The sequence below is a fragment of the Scyliorhinus canicula genome, chromosome 5 (genome assembly GCF_902713615.1).
Source record: "Scyliorhinus canicula chromosome 5, sScyCan1.1, whole genome shotgun sequence".
Lineage (NCBI taxonomy): Eukaryota > Metazoa > Chordata > Chondrichthyes > Carcharhiniformes > Scyliorhinidae > Scyliorhinus > Scyliorhinus canicula.
Genome location: NC_052150.1, coordinates 226,388,741 through 226,415,932, shown reverse-complemented (window position 1 = coordinate 226,415,932; position 27,192 = coordinate 226,388,741). Strand labels below are relative to the sequence as shown.

At 51.0% G+C, this 27,192-nt stretch overlaps 1 protein-coding gene across 1 annotated transcript in view; it reads right to left on the bottom strand.

Annotated features, from left to right (window-relative positions):
* Positions 1 to 26,927, bottom strand: part of smpd5 (sphingomyelin phosphodiesterase 5) — a 43,311-nt gene extending 16,384 nt beyond the window's left edge. Inside the window, exons 1-3 of the mRNA XM_038798650.1 lie at positions 26,800 to 26,927; positions 14,636 to 15,992; positions 957 to 1,032 (exon numbers count right to left, since the gene is read on the bottom strand). Of these exons, the coding sequence (XP_038654578.1) occupies positions 957 to 1,032; positions 14,636 to 15,793 (1,234 nt within the window). The 5' untranslated portion in view covers positions 15,794 to 15,992; positions 26,800 to 26,927. The remainder of the gene's footprint in view (positions 1 to 956; positions 1,033 to 14,635; positions 15,993 to 26,799) is intronic.
* Positions 26,928 to 27,192: the final 265 nt, after the last annotated feature.

Here is a 27,192-nt window from a genome sequence, read left to right as displayed (position 1 = left end):
TTTCTCATCCCCATTCTCCTGCCTTCTCCCCATAACCCCCGATTCCCTTATTGATCAAAAACCTATCTATCTCTGTCTCAAAGACACTCAGTGATTTGGCCTCCAAATTCTACGGCAAAGGGTTCCACAGATTCACCACCCTCTGGCTGAAGAAATTCCTCCTCATCTTAGTTTTAAAGGATTGCCCCTTTAGTCTGAGACTGTCCCCTATGGTTCTAGTTTTTCCTACTAGTGGAAATATCCACGTATCTAGGCCTCCTGTAAGTTTCAATAAGATTACCCCGCTCATCCTTCTAAACTACAAACCCAAATCCTCAACCTCACATCAAGAAATGGCTGAGCACACTTGATACAGCGAGAGCTGACAATACCCTGGTTGGTACTGAAGACATCTAAAACTAGCCATGTCTCTGGTAAAGTTTCTTAAATACATCGACAGCACTGGCACCTAGCCAAATAAAAAGGAAAATTGCAGAGATAAATCCTGTCCATAATAAAAAGTAGGACTAATACAATCTGACCAATTACCACATTCTCAGTCTACCCTCCATCATCAGAGAGGTTATGGAAAATGTCACTGAGTGCTTCCAAGCGATACTGACTCACCAATAACCTGCTCATCCAATGTCACCAGGACCACAAAGCAACAGACCTCATACCAGTCTTGGTCCAGACCTGGACAAAACAGCTGAATCCAGATGTGCGGTTTGGGTGATTGCCCTTGACATCAAGGCAGCATTTAGTGACTAGTGGGGCATCAAGAACCTCTAGGCATCAGGAGACAAACTCTCTGCTGATTGGAGTCATCCCTAACACAAAGGGCAATGGTTGTGGTTGTTGGAGGTCAATTATTACAGCCACAGGACATCAGGGTAGTGTCCTAGCCCCAACCATGTCAATTGCTTCAATGACCCACAACCTGCTGGATTAGGGAGCTCATTTCCATCTTTCTTTACCTGCGGTGGCGTGCAGGTGAGTGCAGCTGAGATATCCCACAATCTGCTGGCCTTTCTGAGTCAAACCAACTCGGACCTGAAAGTAAAAAGATTTCTATTATAGTTTAGTTTGATGGCTGGCACATTTTAGGAGCTGTTGTTATTTCTTAACCTTGCCCAGACATCACCAGGAAAGGGATTTGAAAAAGAGCTTTGCTTATATGTTGAGTCTTAAATCAAAGTGTAGTCACACAGGTCTAGAAAATAAAGGTCCGGAGATAGAAATGTGGTCGAAAGGCCAATGATGTTGTTCCAGCAAAGAGTAAACAGCAGCAAATCATCAGCCTCTCTGAGCAATCATTAATCTCACATCCAGTGTATGGAAAATATATTGTGCTTGGTTGATTGGCAGGTGGCACGGGACCTTACGAACACCAAAAACTCACCGGTTCAGGGGGCATCATTGTCAGGTTCGGAAGACAAATGGCAAAAAGGAGAGCGGCAATTATTTTGCATTCCTACATAAAGAACTGATTGAAGCTTTGACAAAGAGTCATTGGACTCGAAACGTTAGCTCTTTTCTCTCCACATCTGCTGCCAGATTTTCCAGCATTTTCTCTTTCGTTGCAGTTTGAGACTGTCCTCCTTGGAGAGACAAAGACTAAAAGGAGATTAGAAAGAGATTTTCAAAATCATGAGGGGTCTGGACAGAGCAGACGGGGGGGGGGGGGGGGGGGGGGGGGGGGGGGGAGAGGCTGGACAGAGCAGACGGGGGTGGGGGGCAGGAAGAGAACTGGATAGAGCAGACGGGAGTGGGGGAGCAGGAAGAGAGCTGGACAGAGCAGACAGGGGTGGGGGGAGCAGGAAGAGAGCTGGACAGACGGGGGGGGGGGGGGGGGCTGGACAGCGCAGACGGGGGGGGGGGGGGAGGGGAGTAGGAAGAGAACTGGACAGAGCAGACGGGGGTGGGGGGCAGGAAGAGAATTGGATAGAGCAGACGGGAGTGGGGGAGCAGGAAGAGAGCTGGACAGAGCAGACAGGGGTGGGGGGAGCAGGAAGAGAGCTGGACAGAGCAGACAGGGGTGGGGGGAGCAGGACGAGAGCTGGACAGAGCAGACGGGGTGGGGGGCAGGAAGAGAACTGGACAGAGCAGATGGGGGTGGGGGGCAGGAAGAGAACTGGACAGACGGGGGGGGGGGCTGAACAGCGCAGACGGGGGGGGGGGGGGGGGGGGGAGGGGAGTAGGAAGAGAACTGGACAGAGCAGACGGGGGTGGGGGGCAGGAAGAGAACTGGATAGAGCAGACGGGAGTGGGGGAGCAGGAAGAGAGCTGGACAGAGCAGACAGGGGTGGGGGGAGCAGGAAGAGAGCTGGACAGAGCAGACGGTGGTGGGGGAGCAGGAAGAGAGCTGGACAGAGCAGAAGGTGGTGGGGGGCAGGAAGAGAACTGGACAGAGCAGACGGAGGTGGGGGGCAGGGAGAGAACTGGACAGACGGTGGGGGGGGGGCTGGACAGCGCAGACGGGGGGGGGGGGGGAGGGGAGCAGGAAGAGAACTGGACAGAGCAGACAGGGGTGGGGGGCAGGAAGAGAACTGGACAGAGCAGACGGGGTTGGGGGCAGGAAGAGAGCTGGACAGACGGGGGGGGCTGGGCAGCGCAGACGGGGGGGGGGGGGCTGGACAGCGCAGACGGGGGGGGGGGTGGGGGAGCAGGAAGAGAGCTGGACAGAGCAGATGGGGAGGGGGTTCTGGACAGAGCAGACAGGATCTTGACAGAGCAGACAAGGGGGGGGGGAAGAAAAGAGTTCTGGACACAGCCGATGGGGGGTGGGGCGGCTGGACCGAGCAGGTGAGGGGGGCTGGACCGAGCAGGTGAGGGGGGCTGGACCGAGCAGGTGAGGGGGGCTGGACCGAGCAGGTGAGGGGGGCTGGACCGAGCAGGTGAGGGGGGCTGGACCGAGCAGGTGAGGGGGGCTGGACCGAGCAGGTGAGGGGGGCTGGACCGAGCAGGTGAGGGGGGCTGGACCGAGCAGGTGAGGGGGGCTGGACCGAGCAGGTGAGGGGGGCTGGACCGAGCAGGTGAGGGGGGCTGGACCGAGCAGGTGAGGGGGGCTGGACCGAGCAGGTGAGGGGGGCTGGACCGAGCAGGTGAGGGGGGCTGGACCGAGCAGGTGAGGGGGGCTGGACCGAGCAGGTGAGGGGGGCTGGACCGAGCAGGTGAGGGGGGCTGGACCGAGCAGGTGAGGGGGGCTGGACCGAGCAGGTGAGGGGGGCTGGACCGAGCAGGTGAGGGGGGCTGGACCGAGCAGGTGAGGGGGGCTGGACCGAGCAGGTGAGGGGGGCTGGACCGAGCAGGTGAGGGGGGCTGGACCGAGCAGGTGAGGGGGGGCTGCACAGAGCAGGTGAGGGGGGCTGCACAGAGCAGATGAGGGGGGCTGCACAGAGCAGATGAGGGGGGCTGCACAGAGCAGATGAGGGGGGCTGGACAGAGCAGATGAGGGGGGCGGGACAGAGCAGATGAGGGGGGCGGGACAGAGCAGATGAGGGGGGCGGGACAGAGCAGATGAGGGGGGCGGGACAGAGCAGATGAGGGGGGCGGGACAGAGCAGATGAGGGGGGCGGGACAGAGCAGATGAGGGGGGCGGGACAGAGCAGATGAGGGGGGCGGGACAGAGCAGATGAGGGGGGCGGGACAGAGCAGATGAGGGGGGCGGGACAGAGCAGATGAGGGGGGCGGGACAGAGCAGATGAGGGGGGCGGGACAGAGCAGATGAGGGGGGCGGGACAGAGCAGATGAGGGGGGCGGGACAGAGCAGATGAGGGGGGCGGGACAGAGCAGATGAGGGGGGCGGGACAGAGCAGATGAGGGGGGCGGGACAGAGCAGATGAGGGGGGGCGGGACAGAGCAGATGAGGGGGGCGGGACAGAGCAGATGAGGGGGGCGGGACAGAGCAGATGAGGGGGGCGGGACAGAGCAGATGAGGGGGGCTGGGACAGAGCAGATGAGGGGGGCTGGACAGAGCAGATGAGGGGGGCTGGACAGAGCAGATGAGGGGGGCTGGACAGAGCAGATGAGGGGGGCTGGACAGAGCAGATAAGGGGGGCTGGACAGAGCAGATGAGGGGGGCTGGACAGAGCAGATGAGGGGGCTGGACAGAGGAGATGAGGGGGCTGGACAGAGGAGATGAGGGGGCTGGACAGAGGAGATGAGGGGGCTGGACAGAGGAGATGAGGGGGCTGGACAGAGGAGATGAGGGGGCTGGACAGAGGAGATGAGGGGGCTGGACAGAGGAGATGAGGGGGCTGGACAGAGGAGATGAGGGGGCTGGACAGAGGAGATGAGGGGGCTGGACAGAGGAGATGTGGGGGCTGGACAGAGGAGATGAGGGGGCTGGACAGAGGAGATGAGGGGGCTGGACAGAGGAGATGAGGGGGCTGGACAGAGGAGATGAGGGGGCTGGACAGAGGAGATGAGGGGGCTGGACAGAGGAGATGAGGGGGCTGGACAGAGGAGATGAGGGGGCTGGACAGTAGAGATGAGGGGGCTGGACAGTAGAGATGAGGGGGCTGGACAGTAGAGATGAGGGGGCTGGACAGAGGAGATGAGGGGGCTGGACAGAGGAGATGAGGGGGCTGGACAGAGGAGATGAGGGGGCTGGACAGAGGAGATGAGGGGGCTGGACAGAGGAGATGAGGGGGCTGGACAGAGGAGATGAGGGGGCTGGACAGAGGAGATGAGGGGGCTGGACAGAGGAGATGAGGGGGCTGGACAGAGGAGATGAGGGGGCTGGACAGAGGAGATGAGGGGGCTGGACAGAGGAGATGAGGGGGCTGGACAGAGGAGATGAGGGGGCTGGACAGAGGAGATGAGGGGGCTGGACAGAGGAGATGAGGGGGCTGGACAGAGGAGATGAGGGGGCTGGACAGAGGAGATGAGGGGGCTGGACAGAGGAGATGAGGGGGCTGGACAGAGGAGATGAGGGGGCTGGACAGAGGAGATGAGGGGGCTGGACAGAGGAGATGAGGGGGCTGGACAGAGGAGATGAGGGGGCTGGACAGAGGAGATGAGGGGGCTGGACAGAGGAGATGAGGGGGCTGGACAGAGGAGATGAGGGGGCTGGACAGAGGAGATGAGGGGGCTGGACAGAGGAGATGAGGGGGCTGGACAGAGGAGATGAGGGGGCTGGACAGAGGAGATGAGGGGGCTGGACAGAGGAGATGAGGGGGCTGGACAGAGGAGATGAGGGGGCTGGACAGAGGAGATGAGGGGGCTGGACAGAGGAGATGAGGGGGCTGGACAGAGGAGATGAGGGGGCTGGACAGAGGAGATGAGGGGGCTGGACAGAGGAGATGAGGGGGCTGGACAGAGGAGATGAGGGGGCTGGACAGTAGGAGATGAGGGGGCTGGACAGTAGAGATGAGGGGGCTGGACAGAGGAGATGAGGGGGCTGGACAGAGGAGATGAGGGGGCTGGACAGAGGAGATGAGGGGGCTGGACAGAGGAGATGAGGGGGCTGGACAGAGGAGATGAGGGGGCTGGACAGAGGAGATGAGGGGGCTGGACAGAGGAGATGAGGGGGCTGGACAGAGATGAGGGGGCTGGACAGAGATGAGGGGGCTGGACAGAGATGAGGGGGCTGGACAGAGATGAGGGGGCTGGACAGAGATGAGGGGGCTGGACAGAGATGAGGGGGCTGGACAGAGATGAGGGGGCTGGACAGAGATGAGGGGGCTGGACAGAGATGAGGGGGCTGGACAGAGATGAGGGGGCTGGACAGAGATGAGGGGGCTGGACAGAGATGAGGGGACTGGACAGAGATGAGGGGGCTGGACAGAGATGAGGGGGCTGGACAGAGATGAGGGGGCTGGACAGAGATGAGGGGGCTGGACAGAGATGAGGGGGCTGGACAGGGATGAGGGGGCTGGACAGGGATGAGGGGGTTGGACAAGGATGAGGGGGTTGGACAAGGATGAGGGGGTTGGACAAGGATGAGGGGGTTGGACAGAGATGAGGGGGTTGGACAGAGATGAGGGGGCTGGACAGAGATGAGGGGGCTGGACAGAGATGAGGGGGCTGGACAGGGATGAGGGGGTTGGACAGGGATGAGGGGGTTGGACAGGGATAAGGGGGCTGGACAGAGGTGAATGGGAGAAACCCTTCCTCGAGAGTGAGAGGGCACAGATTTTAAGTGATTTGCAAAAGAATGATGTGAGAAAATCTTTTGCATACAATTGTTTGGAGTCTGGAATGCATGGCTTGGAAGTGTGGTGGAGGAAGGTCCAATTATGGCGAGTCAAGAGCGCATAAGATGATCTTTTGAATAGAAATAAACGTGAAGGGGAAAAGGCAAATAATGGCACTAAGTCAAAATGCCCATTTGGAGAGTCAGTACCGACATGATGGGCTGAATGACCGTCTGTGCTGTAACATTTCTGTGATTTTGTGAAGGGCCAAGTTGCCTACTCTTGCCTGTAGTTCTTATGTTCTTGTCTAAGGGGAAATGCATTTTCAAAAACACATTTACGGGATGTGAGCGTCGTTGGCTAAACCAGAATTTTTTGCCCACCCTTAGTTCCCCTGGAGAAGGTGATAGTGAGCTGCCTTCTTGAACAACTGCAGTCAGAGATGTAGGTACACCCACAATGCTGTTAGGGAGAGGGGAGTTCCAGGATTTTGCCCCAGGCAACGGATGAAGGAACGGCCGATATATTTCCAAGTCAGGATGGTGAGTGGCTTGGAGGGCAACCACCAGGCGGTGGGCTCCCGGGTATCTATGGCTCTAGTCCTTCTAGATGGTTGCGGTCGTGAGTTTGAAAGGCGCTGTGTAGGGAATCTTGATGAGTTTCTGCAGTGGATCTTGTAGATGGTACACATGGCTATTACTATGTGCCAGTAGTGGAGGGAGTGAATGTTTGTAGGGGTAGCAATCAAGCGGGGTTGCTTTGGCCTTAATGGTGTTGAGCGTCTTGGGTGTTGTTGGAACTGCACTCATCCAGGCAAGTGGAGAGTATTCCAATACACTCCTGACTTGTGCCTTGCAGATGGTGGACAGGCTTTGGGGGTCAGGGGGTGAGTTACTCACCGTTGACCTGCAACAGCATTAACATGGCTAGTCCAGTTCCGTTTCTGGTCAATGGTAACCCAGGATGTTTAGAGTGGGGGATTCAGGGACGGTAATGCCATTTAATGTAAAGTGGTGATGGTTAGATCCTTCTTGTTGAAGATGGTCATTACCTGGCATTGATGTGGTGCGAATATTACTTGCCACTTGTTAGCCCAAGTCTGGATATTATCCAGAGTCTTGCTGCATTTGGACATAGATGGTTTGAGTATCTGAAGGGTCACAAATGGAGAACTTTGTGCATTTGATTCCTGACCTTCTGATGGAAGGTCATTGATGATTTGGCTTAGGACACTACCCTGAGGAACGTCTGCATTCATTCCCGTTTTATTCCTTTGTAGCAGTCGGATACAACAGAGTGGTTTGTTCGGTCACTTCAAAGGGCATTCAAGAGTCACATGTTGACAAGGGGCAGATTTCCTTTCCTAAATGACATTAGCAAACCAGGTGGTTTTGTACGACAATGGTTTCATGGTCATCATTAGACGTCTAATTCCAGATGGTGGAATTAAATTTAATGAAACATCTGCCATGGTGGGATTCGAACCTGGGTCACCAGAGCATTAGTGTGGACTATGAGACCAGCGACAATACCACTGTGCCACCACCACCCCAAATACCTGGAGGGAAAATACTTACAGGGCTAAGAGGAAAGAGCAATGGAGTGGGACTAAATGGGCAACTGAGCTGGCATGGACATGACGGCTGATTGGCCTCATCGTATGGTATAGGATTTTATATTCCAAACCATGCTCTAGCAAGGGGTGGCAGGACTGGGATTTGAAAGAATAATCTACACTCTGTATGTAGCACTATCAAATACCTTCCCAGTAAATCAATTGGAGCAGGGTTGGAGGAGGTAGTATGAGACCAGTGAGCCTGACGTCAGTGGTAGGGAAGCTGCTGGAGAAGATACTGAGGGATAGAATCTATTCCCATTTGGAAGAACATGGGCTTATCAGTGATAGGCAACATGGTTTTGTGCAGGGAAGGTCATGTCTTACCAACTTAATAGAATTCTTTGAGGAAGTGACAAAGTTGATTGATGAGGGAAGGGCTGTAGATGTCACATATATGGACTTCAGTAAGGCATTTGATAAGGTTCCCCATGGTAGGCTGATGGAGAAAGTGAAGTCTCATGGGGTCCAGGGTGTACTAGCTAGATGGATAAAGAACTGGCTGGGCAACAGGAGACATAGTAGTAGTGGAAGGGAGTTTCTCAAAATGGAGAACTGTGCCCAGTGGTGTTCCACTGGGATCAGTGCTGGGACCACTGTTGTTTGTGATATACATAAATGATCTGGAGGAAGGTATAGGTGGTCTGATTAGCAAGTTTGCAGATGACACTAAGATTGGTGGAGTAGCAGATAGTGAAGGGGACTGTCAGAGAATACAGCAGAATATACATAGATTGAAGAGTTGGGCGGAGAAATGGCAGATGGAGTTCAATCCAGGCAAATGCGAGGTGATGCATTTTGGAAGATCCAATTCAAGAGTGAACTATACGGTAAATGAAAAAGCCCTGGGGAAAATTGATGTACAGAGAGATCTGGGTGTTCAGGTCCATTGTACCCTGAAAGTGGCTGCGCAGGTCGATAGAGTGGTCAAGAAGGCATACCGTATGCTTTCCTTCATTGGAAGGGGTATTGAGTTGGCAGGTCATGTTACAGTTGTATAAGACTTTGGTTCGGCCACATTTGGAATACTGCGTACAGTTCTGGTCGCCACATTACCAAAAGGATGTGGATGCTTTGGAGAAGGTGCAGAGGAGGTTCACCAGGATGTTGCCTGGTATGGAGGACGCTAGCTATGAAGAGACGTTGAGTAGATTAGGATTATTTTCATTACAAAGACGGAGGTTGAGGAGGGGCCTCATTGAGGTCTACAAAATCATGAGAGGTATAGACAGGGTGGATAGCAAGAAGCTTTTTCCCCCCCAGAGTGGGGGACTCAATTACTAGGGGTCACAAGTTCAAGGTGAGAGGTGAAAAGTTTAAGGGAGATATGCGTGGAAAGTTCTTTACGCAGAGGGTGGTGGGTGCCTGGAATGCATTGCTGGCGGAGGTGAAAGAGGCAGGCACGATAGCGTCATTTAAGATGTATCTAGACAGATACATGAATGGGCAGGGAGCAGAGGGATACAGATCCTTGGAAAATAGGCGACAGTTTTAGCTGGAGGATTTGGATCGGCGCAGGCTTGGAAGTCCGAAGGGCCTGTTCCTGCGATGTAATTTTTATTTGTTCTTATTTGTTCTTTGAGACTTACTGTTCCATCCTCCTGCCTGGGTTATTCTCTCTTCCTGCTTCTTCAATCAGGCAGTAGATACAAAAGTCTGAGGACACGCACTAACAGGTTCAAAAACAGCTTCTTCTCTGCTGTTACCAGACTCCTGAATGACCCTCTTATGATTGAACTAATCTCTTCACGCATCTTCTCTACTGAGTAGTACTACACTCAATATGCTTCACCCGATGCCTGTGTCTAATAATAATCTTTATTTGTGTCACAAGTAGGTTTACATTAACACTGCAATGAAGTTACTGTGAAAAGCCTCTAGTCGCCACACTCCAGCGTCTGATCGGGTACACTGAGGGAGAATTCAGAATGTCCAAATTACTTAACAAGCACTTCTTTCAGGACTTGTGGGAGGAAACCGGAGCACCCGGAGGGAACCCATGCAGCCACGGGCAGAACATGCAGACTCTGCAGACAGTGACCCAAGCCGGGAATTGAACCTGGGACCCTGGCGCTGCAGAACAACAGTGCTAACCACTGTGCTACCATGCTGCCCACCTAAGAATTTATATTAAGTATGTCCTATGTTTTTTAATGTTTGGAACGATCGGTCTGTACCTCGGTACACGTGACAATAAATCAAATCCAATTGAGTGGCTACTGATGTGATGATTAAGAGGCCTTTTTGTCTGGTTTGAGTCATGTAGTTAAGAGCCATCATGTCACAGAAGGAGACCATTTTAAGGAAATGGTAGGATAATTGTTTTGCTTCAACACAAGACTGGCTTGGATATTCTCCATCAGATTAATCTGATATCCACATAAATCAGGTAAGAGATGGAGGCTGGATTTTCAAAAAATTATTTCACGGGATGTGGGTGTTGCTGGTTAGGCAGCATTTATTGTCCATCCGCAATGTCCCTCAAGAAGGTGGCAGTGAATTTCCTTCTTTACCAACTCACCTATGTGGTGTCCACAGTGCTATTCATAGAATTCCTACAGAGTAGAAGGTGGCCATTTGGCCCATCAAGTCTGCACCAGCCCTCCGAAAGAGCACCGTACCTAGGCTCACTTCCCCCACCATATCCCCATAACCTTATCTAACTTGAACATCTTTGGACACCAAGGGTAAATTTAGCATGGCAAATCCACCTAACCTGCACATCTTCGGACATGGGGGGAAACCGGAGCACCCGGAGGAAACCCATGCAGGCACGGGGAGAATGTGCAAACATCCACACAGTTACCCAAGGCGTGAATTGAACCCGGGGTCCCTGGTGCTGTGAGGCAGCAGTGCTAACCAGTGTGCTCCAGGACTGTGAAGGAACGGTGATATATTTCCAAGTCAGGATGGTAATAATAATAATCTTTATTGTCACAAGTAGGCTTACATTAACACTGCAATGAAGTTGCAGTGAAAAGCCCCTAATCGCCACACTCCGGCAACTGTTCAGGTACATGGAGAATTCAGAATGTCCAAATTACTGACAGCATGTGTTTCGGGTATGTGGCTTTGAGGAGAATGTGCTTTTGGCAGTGGTCCTATGTGCCTGCTGCCCTTGTCCTTTTAGGCGGTACAGGTCATGGGTTTGGAAGGTGCTGCTGAAGGGGCCTTGGTGAATTCCTGCATTTCATCTTGTAGAATGTAGATGGTGCTACTGCTGTGTGTCGGTGGAGGGGAAAATGAATGCTTATGGATGCGGTACCAATCAAGTGAGCTGCTTTGCACTTGAGTGTTGTTGGAGCTGCACTCATCCAGGCAAGTGGAGGGTACCAAGGATCAGGGCTCAAAGGTGGGAAGGAAAGGCAAGAAAGCCTGTGTCTAGAACGGCAGGAGTTTCATTCACTCCCCATTGGGCAGAAAAGCAATTAATCATTCCCAATGTATAAACAGTCATATTTATACAGATTAATGGATATTCAGCATTGCTTGGAAATTGGTTTTCTGCAATAATTAATTCAAAGGGCGTAGCAACAACATTTTTTCAGCAATTACAAGTCAAGCACCACTTTTGTTGCCATGACTCATTTCTTCTCTGGTGCGATTTTGATTGTCAAGACTTTGCAGCTATAGTGTTGCTCCTGCTCTCCAAATTCACCAAGTTAATTTCTCAACTTCTAAAGATTAAGTAGCCTCATTATCCGAAATGACTCACCTCACATTTCTACACTGAATTTCATTTATCATGCCACTCTGCAAGCCTGTCTACATCTTTGTGTACTTAGGTACAGACCTCCACATTAGCCATACCTGCCTATTTTGGATCACATGCAAACGACGCCATGGCTCCAACATCCCAAGGCCATTTGACAGAATAGAGCAGCACAAAAGGAGGATATAGAGTTCTTCAGAAGAACAAAGCAGTTCGGACTGCTCCCTACCCCATCAATTCTTTACTCCTACAGGCAGCATGGTAACACAGTTGTTAGCACAGTTGCTTCCAGGTTCCAGCGTTCCAGGTTCGATTCCCGGCTTGTGTCACTGTGTGGAGTTTGCACGTTCTCAGAGTCTGCGTGGGTTTCCTCCGGGTGCCCCGGTTTCCTCCCACAATCGAAAGATGTGCAGGTTAGGTGGATTGGCCATGATAAATTGCCCTTAGTGAAATGAAAAATGAAAATCGCTTATTGTCACAAGTAGGCTTCAAATGAAGTTACTGTGAAAAGCCCCTAGTCGCCACATTCTTGCGCCTGTTCGTGGAGGCTGGTACAGGAATTGAACCGTGCTGCTGGCCTGTCTGGGTCTGCTTTCAAAGCCAGCGATTTAGCCCTGTGCTAAACAGCCTCTCAGTGCCCTCAGCGTGGTGAGTTGGGGTTACTAGGTTACGGGGAAAGAGCTTGAGTAGGGTGCTCTTTCTAAGAGCCGGTGCAGACACAATGGGCCGAATGGCCTCCTTCTGCACTCTAAATTCTATGATTCAAGAATTTCTCCAATTTATTTTGGAAGCTACTTTTTAAAACAATATCGCCTACTGTATCCGGGAATGGGTGGTAAATTCCAAATCATAACCACTAGTTTTATAAAAAAGTTTTTTTTCTCCACCGTTGGAATTCTATGCCTTAGTTGGTGTATATATTTAGTCATTGAGCATATGCTTAATAATAATCTTTATTGTCACAAGTAGGCTGACATTACACTGCAATTAAGTTACTATGAAAAGCCCCTAGTCACCACACTCCAGTGCCTGTTCGGGTACACAGAGGGAGAATTCAGAATGTCCAATTCACCGAACAGCACATCTTTTGGGACATGTGGGAGGAAACCGGAGCACCCGGAGGAAACCCACGTGGAGAACGTGCAGACTCTGCACAGACAGTGACCCAAGCCGGGAATCGAACATGGGACCCTGGCGCTGTGAAGCAACAATGTGAACCACTATGCTACTGTGCTGCCCTCCCAAAGCTGAGATAGATAGATTTTAGGAATCTAGAAAAATCAAGGTTATGGAGATCGAATGGGAAAGACAAGACGAGGTTAAAATTTGGTTATTGCATGGCCAAGTAGTGATTATACAGCTTATTCCTGTTCCTAATTCTCATATCCTTATGTCATCTTGGTTATTTTGCTGATTACTTTAAACCTATGCCCCCTCATATGGGCCTTCAGTATTTGGAAACAGTTTTTACTCTCTCTACTGTGGCACGGTGGTTAGCACTGCTTCTTCACAGCACCAGGGACACAGGCTCGATTCTGGCCTTGGGTGGAGTTTGGACGTTCTCCCCATGTCTGCGTGGATTTCCTCCGGGTGCTCTGGTTTCCCACCAAAGATGTGCAGTTTAATTGGGGATGTGGGAAGAGGGCAGAGGGGCGAGCCAAGGTTAAGTGTTCCTTTGGAGGGCTGGTGCAGACTCAATGGACTGAATGGCCTCCTGCAGAGTAGGGATTCTATGATTAAACCACAACTTAAACAACTATCAAATCCTGCCGAAAGGGAACGCCAGCTACTCCAGTCTATCAACTTCACTGTAATTCCCATCCTTGGGATCACTCTTGTAATCTTTTGTATATTGTCATTAAAGCCTTCACCTAGCTTTGCATTCAACTCCTCTCTTTGTAAAGCCCAGAAATTATTTGCTTTATTAGTTGCTTTTGATAAATTGCCCCGCCAGTTTCATAGGGTTCCATGCAAACACATTTAAAATTCTACCATTTAGCTTGTGTTGTCTTGCCTCATTGTGCAGGGTAGGTGGATTGGCCATGCTAAATTGCCCCTTAATTAGAAAAAAAGTGGGTACTCTAAATTTATTACAAAATGCTTCGCAAACTGTTCACCAAACTCTTGTGCCATCACCCCATTCAGCTTTTCCACAGTGATATGAACAGCTACACTCAAACCAGATCCGCCACCTTCCCTCCTGCTCAGCTTTGTGGGCTTAATAATAATAATCTTTATTAGTGTCACAAGTAGGCTTACACCAACACTGCAATGAAGTTACTATGAAAGTCCCCTGGTCGCCACATTCCAGCACCTGTTCGGGTATAGAGAATTCAGAATGTCCAATTTACTTAACAATACGTTTTTCGGGACTTGGGGAAGTAAAGCAGAGCACCCGGAGAAAACCCACGCAGACACGGGGGGAACGTGGAGACTCCGCATAGACAGTGACCCAAGCTGGGAATCGAACCCGGGTCCCTGGTGCTGTGAAGCAATAGTGCTCACCGCGTGCTGCCATGCCGCCAGGCTTTCTGGCTCCGCCGAAGGATTAATCCTAGTAATCTTCTCGCCATCAACCTTCTTCATAGATGGATAAATTTTCACCGTCAAATTCTTTATCCCATACGATGGGCCGGTTTTGATAACCAAAACCCCCGGGAACCAGGTTTAAAAAGTCCAAAAAACAAAGACCATGGCGGGAGCTGCCTGATGTGCGATCTTCTCCTACCTGTCGCAACCAAAGTCCCAAAATTTCCCAATCCTGGCAACATCCTCGTAAATCTCCTCTGTAACCTCCCTAATACAATTACAGCCGTTCTGTAATGAGGTAATCAGAACTTGCACACAGTTCTCAAGTAGTGGCCCAACTAATGGTTTATATAGTTCCAGCATAGCCTCTCTGTTCTTTTATTCTATGCATCAGCTTTAAAAGAGAAAAATTCCATAAGCCTCCTTAACTACCTCAACAACATTTGAACAGGTGCGTGTTGTATAGACTTCTGTGCGGAAGTACGTTATTACTCCACTGAAGGGGGTTGACCTAGATTTTGTGCTTTGGGGTAATGTATGAACCCACAACTCAGGAGGAGAGAGCGCTATTCACTGAGCCACAGCTGAGCTCCAGTCATTACACACATTGCAGCAACCATGCACGTGAAAATTCCTTCAGGAAAATAAACCCTTCCTTACCTTGACACACAAGAGACCTTTAGCAGCCAAGGAATCTTCCCCTCGGGCCCGGGGGAAACAGTAAAACTTGGCATCTAAAATGGGATATCGGCTGGCAAGGAAGATACCACTGTTGAGGAATTTAAATTCGCAACAGCCATGGAATCCGTACACACCAACATCATAAAGGATATGTCCGAAAGCTGGTTGAAGGAGCTGCTTTAGTTTGGCTGCCGCTCGTTTCTCGAACACTTCCAAGAGGCATACAAACGCCATATTGGCAGGAAATAGCGGAGATATCTCCGCAAGCAGATCGTCTTTCCTCTTTCGCTTTTGTTGAGGTCTGCCAAGGCTCTTCAGAGAGGTGGGTGACAGAGCTTTCTGCCCACTGGTCTGGCTAGCTTGCATCTGACCTATGACACTTATCAGGTTGCTTTCTTCAACAACTGGAAGATCCAAAGGATCCTTGTTGGTTTGATATGCATCCAAACTTTCATGCACATTTTCGACTTCGCTGCTCTCCTCTGAACTATCGATGTAGTGTAGGTTGTTGACTGCCAGAACGGACGCTCCAGGTCCATGTGGTTTAGTCACGCTGCAAGAGTTGGATTCTTGTTTGATGGTGGCCAAGGGACTATTTCTGCTCTGCAAGCTGGCACTTACACTTGTCGGAGAGTCCACACAAACTTTAATCCTTGGTCGGTTGACAGAGTCACAGATGTGAGCAGCAATCTGGGCAGCTCTCCTTTGGGTCTGAGACAGGTTGTTAAAGCGGGCCAAGCAGTTGGGCAGGAAGCACAAGTTCGCCTCCACAAAGCTAAACCCTTTACCCTCTCCACATCCAGTCCAGTCCTTCTGGATATCTATCTTTGGGTTCTTCACACAAGAGTAACTAAAAGGCCTTCTCACTGCTTGTAGAGGTGCCCAAATGATGAATCCAACTAGTGCCAATGGCAAAGAAATGACCAGCAGAGTCAGACACAGAAGGAATCTGACGAAAACCTTCAGTGGCCAAAGGTAGCACTCTTGCTCTTGTTTTTGCTGCTGCTCATAGGTCGTTGGCTTAAAAGAAGCTACCATGTGATCCAGCGACCAGAAACAGGGGAAGATCAAGGCCCAGGCTGCAGTGTGTAAACCATGGACACAGCCATTGGGAAAAGGAGATTCACGTAAAACCATTTTTACAAAGAAAAAGTCAAAACCTAATCTTCCCAGGCAGTGAATATGCGAGAGATTCACTCAATAGTTTTGGTGGGCTGGAGCCAGTCATTTATCATTGCATTTTGTTTTGCATTATGATGCATTCCATTATATTCCAGGAGAACCCACATCCAGAACGGTTGGTGTGGAATGCGTCTTCTCTTTGCCCTCTTGTGACCTGCAATAAAACAAACATCATCAATTTTGGCATCTGTTCTTAAAATGGAAGGAACACAGTAAACCTTGGAGCCATCTTTCAGATGAAAGATGGGGCTCTCCCTCCCTTCTCAAGTAGAAGTAAGCATCCTGTGGCACTATGAAGAAAAACAAGGAAGTTCACCCTCGTATCCAGGCCAATATTTATCCTGCAACTAATATTCACACAAAAAAATCTGCCCATTTATCTCAATGCGGTTTGTGGCACCTCGCTGAGTGAAAATTGGCTGTTGCGCTTTCTGCATTACAGGTGTACAATCTACAAGATGTAATGCACCAACTCACTAAGGCTTCTTCAACAACACCTTCCAAACCTGTGACAAGAACAAGGACAGCAAGCACATGGCATACCTGCAAGTTCTCCACCAAGTCATAAACCATCCAATCCTGGAACTACGTAATTTTTCTTTAATTCCCATTAGGCAGAGAATTTCAAGATTTTAACCTAAGAGCACTCTGGGTACAGATACATAACATGGATTGCAGAGGTTCATAAATGTGGCTCACTACTACCTTCTCAAGGGTAATTAGGGATGGACAATAAATACTGGCCTTGTGAGCGACCATCTCTATTGTGGCTGAATTAAACAGAAACTACATTTCAAAAGACTTTCCTTGGTGGTAAAGAACTTTGGGATGCCAGAGGTCACAAAAGGTGGTATATAAATGCAAGTTCTTCCTTTCATGCATTAATTCTCAGCAATGAACATCAGCAGGTTAGGTGGAAGCTCAGATACTTGGATAGCGTGAGTAGGAATCCCAACAGTATTCCCTTCCCTCCCTGACAGCAATTGTGAAACCTTTATGTGGTGAATCATAATCCTAGTAATTCATACTGTGTTATATTATATGTGTTGTGTCTTTGTAAGCTCGGTATACGAGCAGTTGCGCGGCTTTGCCCATAGGGGGAGATGAGGAGTTTGTACTGGGCTCCGCCCATGGCTCCTCCCACTAACCGGAAGTATAAAGATCTGCAGTTGTGAGCCTGCTGCCAGTTCATCTCGTCGCAGGCAGGCTCAGTTGTAAGACTATTAAAACCACTGTTCACTTCCAACCACGTGTCTTGTGAATTGATGGTCTCATCACTTTAACTGCTGGCTGGTTTGCAAAGTTCATTTTTCTCAGCTCCACCATTTTAACTGCTACCTCCAACAGGAGTGTAAACTGGATTCTACTACATTTTCCAGCTGGAACTTTGCCTGGAACATCTTCCACAATCCCAATCTGTTTTCCCTCCCTTTAGCCATGCCCAGAATTATCCCAGAGTGCTCCTGGTTAAAATCTTGAAATTCTCTCCCACAATTAAGTCACCCTCCTCCTCCAACATCTTTGGCCAACTATCCTAACCCTTTAAGTCCCTACAAACCCAACTATGCTGCAGCCCAAACTGGATCTCAGCCTCTGCAGCTCCTGTGTTTTGGATTGCCTTTGGGTCTTACTCCTTCCTGTATATAAAAAAGTGTACAGGACCTACACCAGTCTCGGAGCTGAGAAATTAAAGACTGAAAGGGAACACGAATACTGAAAACAACTCTTCATCTTCCATCAAATGAATGGTTCGGAGAGGTTTAAGCAGTGACGTAATCACATGCATGTCCAGTGTTCATTCATCTGAATCTCTTGACTTTAAAATTCAGAGCCACTTGACTCATTCACCACGTGAACAAAATGTTTTCAGCATTTACTCCCTAAATGGACTGGTGCCTAAAACTCACCAGGCAAATCCCATTATAGACCTGACAAGTTGAGGAACACAAATATAACATTTGTCCAGGAGCTGAGGTTGGAAGATTATGACCAAATTTAAAAACATAGGCACTTTATTTAATTAACCTGACACAGAGTGGATTAGTAAATCAAGTACGGATATGTCACCTTCTGACTCAGAGGCGAGCATGCAGCTCAATGAGTCACAACTGACAATAAGAGAATAAATGAATCATTAAATGGTTACAGCACAGGACGAGGCCATCTGGCCCATCATGTCTCCTCAGAAGGATCAATTCACCTTGTGCTGCTTCGTTGCCTTTTTCTCCAAAGCCTTGTATTTCTTTCTTTTCATTTAACGATCCAACTCCCTTTCGAAAGCCTCAATAGACCCTGCCTCCACCATGCTGTCAGGCAGTGCATGCCAGATCTCAGCCACTTGCTGCACTAAAAAGCTTTTCCTTATGTTGCCATTGTTTCTTTTGCCAATTAGTTAAAATCTGTGCCATCTGGCTCGTGATCCTTTCACTAATGCAAATAGTTTCTCCCCCATCTACTCTGTCCAGACTGCTCAGAAGTTTGAATGCCTCTATCAAATATTTTCTCAACGTTCTTTTCTCCAAGAAGGACGCTCCTAACTTCTCCAATCTGTGTAACTGAAGTTTCTCATTCCTGGAACCATTCTTGGGAAACCTATCTGAACCCTCTCAAATGTCTTTACACCCTTCTTAAAGTGTGGTCCTCAGAGCTGGATGCAATACTCCAGTTGAGGCTGAACCAGTGTTGTATACAGGGTTATCATAACTTCCTTTCTTTTGTACTCTATACCCTTACTGATAAAGCCGCATACTTTATTAAGCCTTGTCTCAACCTGATCTGCCACTTTTTAATCAATTTATTTTCATTGATTCTATTGATCTGTTTTTTCTTCACCCTTGTCCCCCACCCTACTTGGGCTATCTGTTTCCTGTTCCTACTTGCCCTTTGACGCACTGCCACTTTCAATGATTTGTGCACATATACATCATCTGCTGCTGCACCTCCTTTAGAAGTGTATCCTTTATTTTATATTGTCGCTGCATTATTTCTAACAAAGTAAATCACTTCAGATTTCTCTGATTAAATTTTACTTGCTAATTGTCTACCCATTCCAGTTCTAACTTTGTTCACAAGTCTGCTTTGCGGCACTTATCAAATGCCTTTTGGAAGTCCACCACATCAGCAGGTAAGGTCGCCATAAAGTCACCATAGCCCCAGATGACTACAGGCTGTTTTCCCCTTTGAGGGGGACAGCTGACCGGTGGTGGTTTAACCTGAGGATCACCACAACAGGGGCAGCACGGTAGCCTGGTGGTTAACATAAATGCTTCACAGCTCCAAAGTTCCAGGTTCGATTCCCGGCTGGGTCACTGTCTGTGCGGAGTCTGCACGTCCTCCCCGTGTGCGCGTGGGTTTCCCCCGGGTGCTCCGGTTTCCTCCCACAGTCCAAAGATGTGCGGGTTAGGTGGATTGGCCATGCTAAATTGCCCGTAGTGTCCTAAAAAGTAATGTTAAGGGGGGGGTTGTTGGGTTACGGGTATAGGGTGGATACGTGGGTTTGAGTAGGGTGATCATTGCTCGGCACAACATCCGAGGGTCGAAGGGCCTGTTCTGTGCTGTACTGTTCTATGTTCTAACTCAGGCGAGATGCAAGGTTGAGAAAGCGGGGCCTTCATGAATAACCTCAGCCGGTATGGGAATTGAACCCACGCTGCTGGCCTTGTTCTGCATCACAAACCAGCTATCTAGCCCACTGAGTCCCCATCAATAGGATTACCTTCATTTATTTCTCTCCATCACCTCATCAAAAGCAAGTTATCACAGGATTGTTAGGAGGCAGCCATTTAGTCCACCCAGTCTACAGTGGCTCTCCAAATGAGCAACAGCTTGTATCATTTCTCCACCTTCTTAATAATAACAATAATAGGGCAGCACGGTGGCCTAGTGGTTAGCACAACCACCTCACGGCGCTGAGGTCCCAGGTTCGATCCCGGCTCTGGGTCACTGTCTGTGTGGAGTTTGCACATTCTCCCCGTGTCTGCGTGGGTTTCGCCCCCACAACCCAAAAAATGTGCAGAGTAGGTGGATTGGCCACGCTAAATTGCCCCTTAATTTAAAAAAAAATAATAATAACAATAATCTTGATAATCTTTGTTATTGTCACAAGTAGGCCTACATTAACACCGCAATGAAGTTACTGTGAAAATCCTCTAGTCGACGCACCTGTTCGGTACACTGAGGGAGAATTCAGAATGTCCAATTCACCTAATAGCACTCCCCATGACCCTGCACGTTCTCTTCAGATAAAAAAAACTACAGAGTCATGAACACAACCCAGCCTCACATCCATGGACTCTGCCTACACCTCCTGCTGCCTTGTTAAAGCGGGCAGCATAATCAAATAACCTGGGTTATTCTCTCTTCCAACATCTTCCATTGGGCAGAAGATACAAAGGTCTGAGGACACGCACTAACGGGTTCAAAAACAGCTTCTTCCCCGCTGTTACCAGACTCGTGAATGACTCCCTTACGGACTGAACTGATCTCTCCACACATCTTCTCTACGGAGCAGTACTACGTTCCGTATGCTTCACCCAATGTCTGTGTCTATGCGTTCACATTGTGCATCTATCGTATGTCCTATGTTTTTTCATGTAGGCAGTGAAATGTCTGGACTGTATGCAGAACAATACTTTTCACTGTACCTCGGTACATGTGATAATAAACCCAAACCTTGATTCTATTACTGTCTTCTTTACTCTGACACCACTGATCAACTTAATTCCTACCCTAGTACAACCATACTCTCCAAATGTTCTGTGCCCCATTGGTATTCCTCTCTAACAGTATATCCTAGTTCCCACATCCCTGCTGGGTTAGTTCACATCTTCCCCAACAGCATTAGAAAAATACCCCACAAGGAAATCTGGCTCAACTTGGTTCAGGTGCAACCCATCCCACCTGTACAGGTCCTACCCCCCCCCCCCAGACTCAGTCCCAACATCCGAAGAATCTAAAGCCCTCCATTCTTGGCCCTGGCTCCAGAGAGGCAACACACCATCTCGGATTCATGTTTATCAATGCCCCTATTGAATCACATCACTATTGCTCTTCCACCCTCTTATACAGCTGAACCACCCTTGGTGCCCTAGAAAAAAGGTCAATTAATAAAACTAGTCTCAGTAATGGTGACTGTTAATCTATCAACTGTTGTGAAAACCCATCCAGTTCACCAATTCCTTTAGGGAAGGAAATCTGCCGTCCTTGTCCAGTCTGGCCTACATGAAATGAAAGAATGAAATGAAAATCGCTTATTGATTGTCACGAGTTGGCTTCAATGAAGTTACTGTGAAAAGCCCCTAGTCGCCACATTCCGGCACCTGTCCGGGGAGGCTGGTTCGGGAATCGAACCGTGCTGCTGGCCTGTTTGGTCTGCTTTAAAAGCCAGCGATTTAGCCGAGTGAGCTAAACCAGCCCGCACATGTGACTCCAGGCCACAGCAATGTTATTAATAGCATAAATGCTTCACAGCTCCAGGGTCCCAGGTTCAATTCCCGGCGTGGTCACTGTCTGTGTGGAGTCTGCACGTCCTCACCCTGTGTGCGTGGGTTTCCTCCGGGTGCTCCGGTTTCCTGCCACAGTCCAAAGATGTGCGGGTTAGGTGGATTGGCCATGCTAAATTGCCCGTAGTGTCCTAATGAAAGTAAGGTTAAGGGGGGGGGTTGTTGGGTTACGGGTATAGGGTGGATACGTGGGTTTGAGTAGGGTGATCATGGCTCGGCACAACATTGAGGGCCGAAGGGCCTGTTCTGTGCTGTACTGTTCTATGTTCTATTTCTGGCCTCGTTGCTCTCTCACTCAAGAGTAACGAGGCCGGTGAATAGCAGGAGGCGCCAAAAACAGGATCCGCGCCGGGCATCAAACAGTATGCGATGCAACCGGCCCACTCCTGTAGGCGGAATCAGGATCTCGCCGTAGCATGAAACCAATTATCACCACTTAAGCCCCATTTCCGTACAATTAACGTGAGCGACCCCATATCCAACGGCCTCCCGTCATTCAGTGGCCTCCCCAGCAAGTGTTCACGCTGGCGCCGATTAGTACTTCTTTTTAAAAACGTGAACCTGGCGGAAGGGCTTCTGTGGGTAGCTGAGGGGGTGAGTAGCCATCTTTGCTACAGACAAAGAGCCCAGGGGTGCTGGGATTGCCACCCCAGTGCTCGGCGTTGCTTGGGATCCCTCTACAGGGGTGGGCCGCCATGGGGGGGGGGGGGGGGGGTTGCACTCGGGGAGCAACCGAGGGGCAATTGCTCACAGCACCACCATGCCAACCCCTGGATCCCAATCCCATTCCGGGAGCAACCCTTGTCCCTGCCCGTCTGCCCCACCAATCACTCATAACCCCCACCAGCTACGGAGGCCTCTAGCCATGCAGCTAAAGGCTATCACGAATTTGGGCAACGCAGGAGCGCACGTGCTTAGCACTGTGGCTTCACAGCTCCAGGGTCCCAGGTACGAATCCCCGCTGGGTCACTGTCTGTGTGGAGTCTGCACGTTCTCCCCGTGTCTGCGTGGGTTTCCTCCGGGTGCTCCGGTTTCCTTCCACAGTCCAAAGATGTGTAGGTTAGGTGGATTGGCCATGATAAATTGTCCTTAGTGTCCAAAAAGGTTAGGAGTTATTGGGTTACGGGGATAGAGTGGAAGTGAGGGCTTGAATGGGTTGGTGCAGACTCGATGGGCCAAATGGCCTCCTTCTGCACTGTATGTTCTATGTTCTAATAGGGAATTTGCAATCGTGATTGTGAGCACTTAACACATGGCAAGTGCATTCCCGTGGGTTGGCGGGCCATGTAGCATTTGGGAGTCATTGCCTAGCATCCCAATCACACCTTGATGCATGGACACTGTGCCTGAACACTGCGGGAAGCCACACCACCAGGGGCTGATTTAGCACAGTGGGCTAAATAGCTAGCTTTTCAAGCAGACCCAGGCAGGCCAGCAGCGCGGGTTCAATTCCCGTATCAGCCTCTCCGAACAGGCGCCGGAATGTGGCGACTTGGGGCTTTCCACAGTAACTTTGTTTGAAGTCTACTTGTGACAATAAGCGATTTTCATTTCATTCAATTTCACACATGCAGCAGCCAACATCTGAACACCCAGGGGTGGGACACAGCTACCGGGAGGTGTCAATGGCTGGAGGCTGGGTGAGTGCCACGGGGGGTGGGGGATGCCTGGCGAGATGGTCTGGGGATCAGCCCGCATCTTGGAAGAAAGTGAGGTATCATAATGGCTGTGCAAAAAGTTGTTTAATGTGCTGTACAATACCCCACTCCTGATGGTGCCACCCCTCCTACCCCGGTGCCCTCAGTAATCCTCAACATGCCTCGTCCTCCTTGCTCTACCACTACGTCTTGGTGTTTCCCCAGCAATTTACCTCATCCTGTGACCCTCGATGCCACGGTGGCCGTCCTCTGGTGCCCGAGTGTCCTGTGTGTTGACTGCGATCAGAGGGGTGCAACTCGGGGAGCTAACGGCCACCGTCGCCACTCCATGGGATGGGACCGGCCTGGCATTCAGCACCTCCTCCTCCTGATCGGTGCCCAAAGATCCCCGGGGTTCACCTTGGGTTGGGGAGGCAGTTGGTTCAAATGACGGCTGCCCTGTATCATCTGGCTCAGCCTGCCTTGGCGGTTCCCCATGGTCTGCACCATTGTGTTGACGCCCTTGGTGATGCTCCTCAGTGACTGGGACAAGTTCCTCAGCCTCGGTCATTCCCATCTGAGAGCGGGACACGTCCCACAGAACCCCATCATGGTCAGCCTGGTGCTGGGTGACATGCCCCAGCGAGTCGGACATTCTGCCGAGACCCTCAGCCATGACCGTTACTGACTGCGCAGCGCCTTGGACTCCTTCACATGGACAGCACAGTAGCAGTGGTTAGCACTGTTGCTTCACAGCGCTAGGGAGACGAGTTCACTGTCTGTGCGGAGTCTGCACGTTCTCCTCATATCTGTGTGGGTTTCCTCTGGGTACTCCGGTTTCCTCACACAAATCCTGAAAGAATTGCTTGTTAGGTAATTTGGACATTCTGAATTCGCCCTCCGTGTACCCGAACAGGCGGCAGAGTGTGGTGATTGGGGGGTTTTCACGGTAACTTATTTGCAGTGTTAATGTAAGCCTACTTGTGAAAAAAGATTATTATTATGGTGCCGACGTCGTGCACCAGGCTCTCCACTGCGGTCACCAACCCGAGTAGTGTTGGCCTTGGTGCTATTCATTGCAGACGCCATCCCCTGTGCCCATAGTCTCTGGGCCTCCTCCAAGCAGCTTTGGATCTCCTCGAGTGATGCTAACATCTCCCTCTTAATGCCCTGGCCGCACCCTATCATCTCCATCAGCTCCGGGTAACCCAATTCCAGAAGCTCAGCATCAGGCTGGGACCCAGCAGGGTCCTGGGATACAGCAGCCCTCCAACTGCTTTCGCACCTGGGGGTTCCTGCCTCCACCTGATGTACATCAACAGCAGTGTGGTGCTCACTAGATTGCGCCCCAGAAGCCTGACCACTGAGGTTGTGTATCTGCATTGATGGAGGGTGGGGATGACAGCTGTGCCGTGACCACGGTGGCATCCTTGGAGCTCTCCTATGAGGTGTGCTCCTCGGAGTCAGGAGAAGGGGCCAGACCTGTCGTCTGGAGGACCTGCAGGAGAATGGACATGTGGTCAGCAGGAGGGATGGGCCAGTCAGTGAGGCAATCATTATTCTTGTTTGACAGGTCCCCCGGATGGAGCCTGGTGGTTCCTCACACTGCGGCTTCTGCCAGCATCTGTGTGGATGACGGATCTGTCCTCGGCCACACCAGTCACATCCACGGCCCGTGCCTCGAAGGAGTTGAGGATTCTTATGTCTGGCATCCCTCCACCAGTCTAGGCTATCTCCTGCCGATTATGGGTGTCTTTCCTGAGGAGACAGAGCGAATGGTTAGTGTGGTTCAATGATGGGAGAGGGGGTGTGAAGACAGGGTTGGGGGTGGGGGGGGGTGGGGAGGGAGGGCTGGGCGGGAATTGGAGAGTTGGGGGATGGATGCTCCCTTGCGGGGCTGGGGTGGTGAGGGGGGGGCGGCGTTGGTGTCTACTCAGTCGTGCTGCCCGTTGTAGGCCGTTGGCCTTCTCCCTGCACTGCTGGATACTCCTCTTGGATCATACTGTTGGAAGTAACGGCTGCTGCCACCTCATCCCAGGCAGCATTGGTTGCCTTGTGGCTCACCCTCCGAGACCGCCGGGGGAACAGGACATTCCTCCTGGTCTCCACCGTGTCCAGAAGCCTTCCCAGAACAGTCCCCCAAATCTTGGGGCCGGTCTCCTCGTCGCCATCATTGCGAGCTGGCTGGGATTGGCTCAATAAGTGCTGCTCAACCTGGCTCAACCTGCGAGCGCAGTCCTGGCGAATCAGCTGTCGAGGCGTTATTTGCAGCGAGAAGCCCATGAGGCCTCATTAAGTGGACTAATTAACGTTGAATTTCGTTGCTGGTTTCACTGGGCCGACCACCGGGAAACTCGCAGCAATTCCCACTCACTACCACACCAAAATTGTTCCGGAGAATAGCGCCCCAAGTCGCAACTCCCTGAAATAGTCGAACAACTATTTAAGTTCAAAGGAAATTAGGGATGGGCAACAAATTGGACATTCTGAATTCTCCCTCAGTGTGCCCGAACAGGAGCCGGAATGTGGACTAGGGGCTTTTCACAGTAACTTCATTGCAGTGTTAATGTAAGCCTACTTGTGACAATAATGAAGATTATAACACCCACCATCCCATGAAAGGAACACAATTCTGACCTTGGGTGACTATCTGTGGGGAATTTGCACATTCTCCCCATGTCTGAATGGGTTTCCTCTGGGTGCTACGGTTTCCTCCCACAGTCCAAAAGACGTGAAGGTTAAGTGGATTGACCTTGCTAAATTGCCCCCCAGTGTCCAAAGGTTAGTTGGAGTGACTGGGATAGGGCAAGGGAGTGGGCCTGGGTGAAGCGCTGTTTCAAAGGGTCAGTGCACACTCGATGGGCCAAATGGCCTCCTTCTGCACTGTAGAGATTCTATGAATCCCCAGACGGCAGAAATGCTCTCGGGGCGCAGCACTTCAACGTACACCAAAGGTGAAAATCAGAACTAACAGCTGGAGGAAGCGGTGTCCTGGCAGAGCTGAGGAACAGTGATGCAATCGAAGATGAAGCCAGTCTGTAATATATGTAACAAAGTACTCCCGAGACCAGCAGCCTGAATCAACTCACAAGGATTCACAAAGTTTGTTAAACACGACTAGCCTGGGCAGCACGGTGGTGCAGTGATTAGCACTGTTGCCTCACGGCACCGAGGACCAGGGTTCGACCCCGGGTCACTGTACATGTGGAGCTTGCACATTCTCAACGTGTTTGAGTGGGTCTCACCCCCACAATCCAAAGATGCGCCGGTTGAGTGAATTGGCCAGGCTTAATTGTCCCTTAGTTGGAAAAAAAATAATTGGGTACCGTAAATTTAGCAAAAAAAAAATGACCAGCCCTTAACAAAATCCTTATCCGGGTTTTCCTCGATTAACGCATATTTTCCCTGTTTGTCCCACATCGTCGTCCCTCGAAGCTTTCCCGCACAGCGGAGGTTAGTTGTACGCAGAACAATACTTTTCACTGTCCCTCGGTAGGCGTGACAATAAATCTAAATCTTAAACCGACCAGTCTGCGGCTGGCAGGCTCTTCATCGCACCCTTTTCTCAACAAGGGCTGCTCCACCCAAGTCCAAGGCAGGTTGGGAAAAGCAATGGTCAGCAGCAGCTCCGCGATTCCCACTCCCCACCTTCAGCATCCCAGAGAAAGAGAGAGAGAGAGAGAGAGAGAAAAAGGGAAAACACCTCATGAAAAGGTGCAGCAGGTGGGGCACAAGCGTCCCCCTGCTCTGGACTGCCTTATTACCCGAGGGGGCCACACTTGACCTGACTGACCCCCCCTTCCCCTCCTCCCGGTGTCCTCACCTGCAATCGCATCTCCATCGCGGGGTCTCGATGCTGTCAGCGCTGGGTGTGTGTGTGTGAGGGAGAGACGGGCTGCTCCTCTCTCCTTCCCCCTCCGGGACCAAGCGGAAAGGGCCGCTCGTCCCTCCTCCTCCTCCTCCTCCTCCGCCCACCTGTCACCTGCCCCTCCCCCTGCCCGCCCTACCTGCCGGCCGCGCTGACGTCAGGCGGCCCGTGGCCACGCCCCGCCCGCCCTACCTGTCGGCCGCGCTGACGTCAGGCGGCCCGTGGCCACGCCCCCTCCACCCCGCCCGCCTTACCTGCCGGCTGCGCTGACGTCAGGCGGCCCGTGGCCACGCCCCGTCCGCCCTACCTGCCGGCCGCTCTGACGTCAGGCGGCCCGTGGCCACGCCC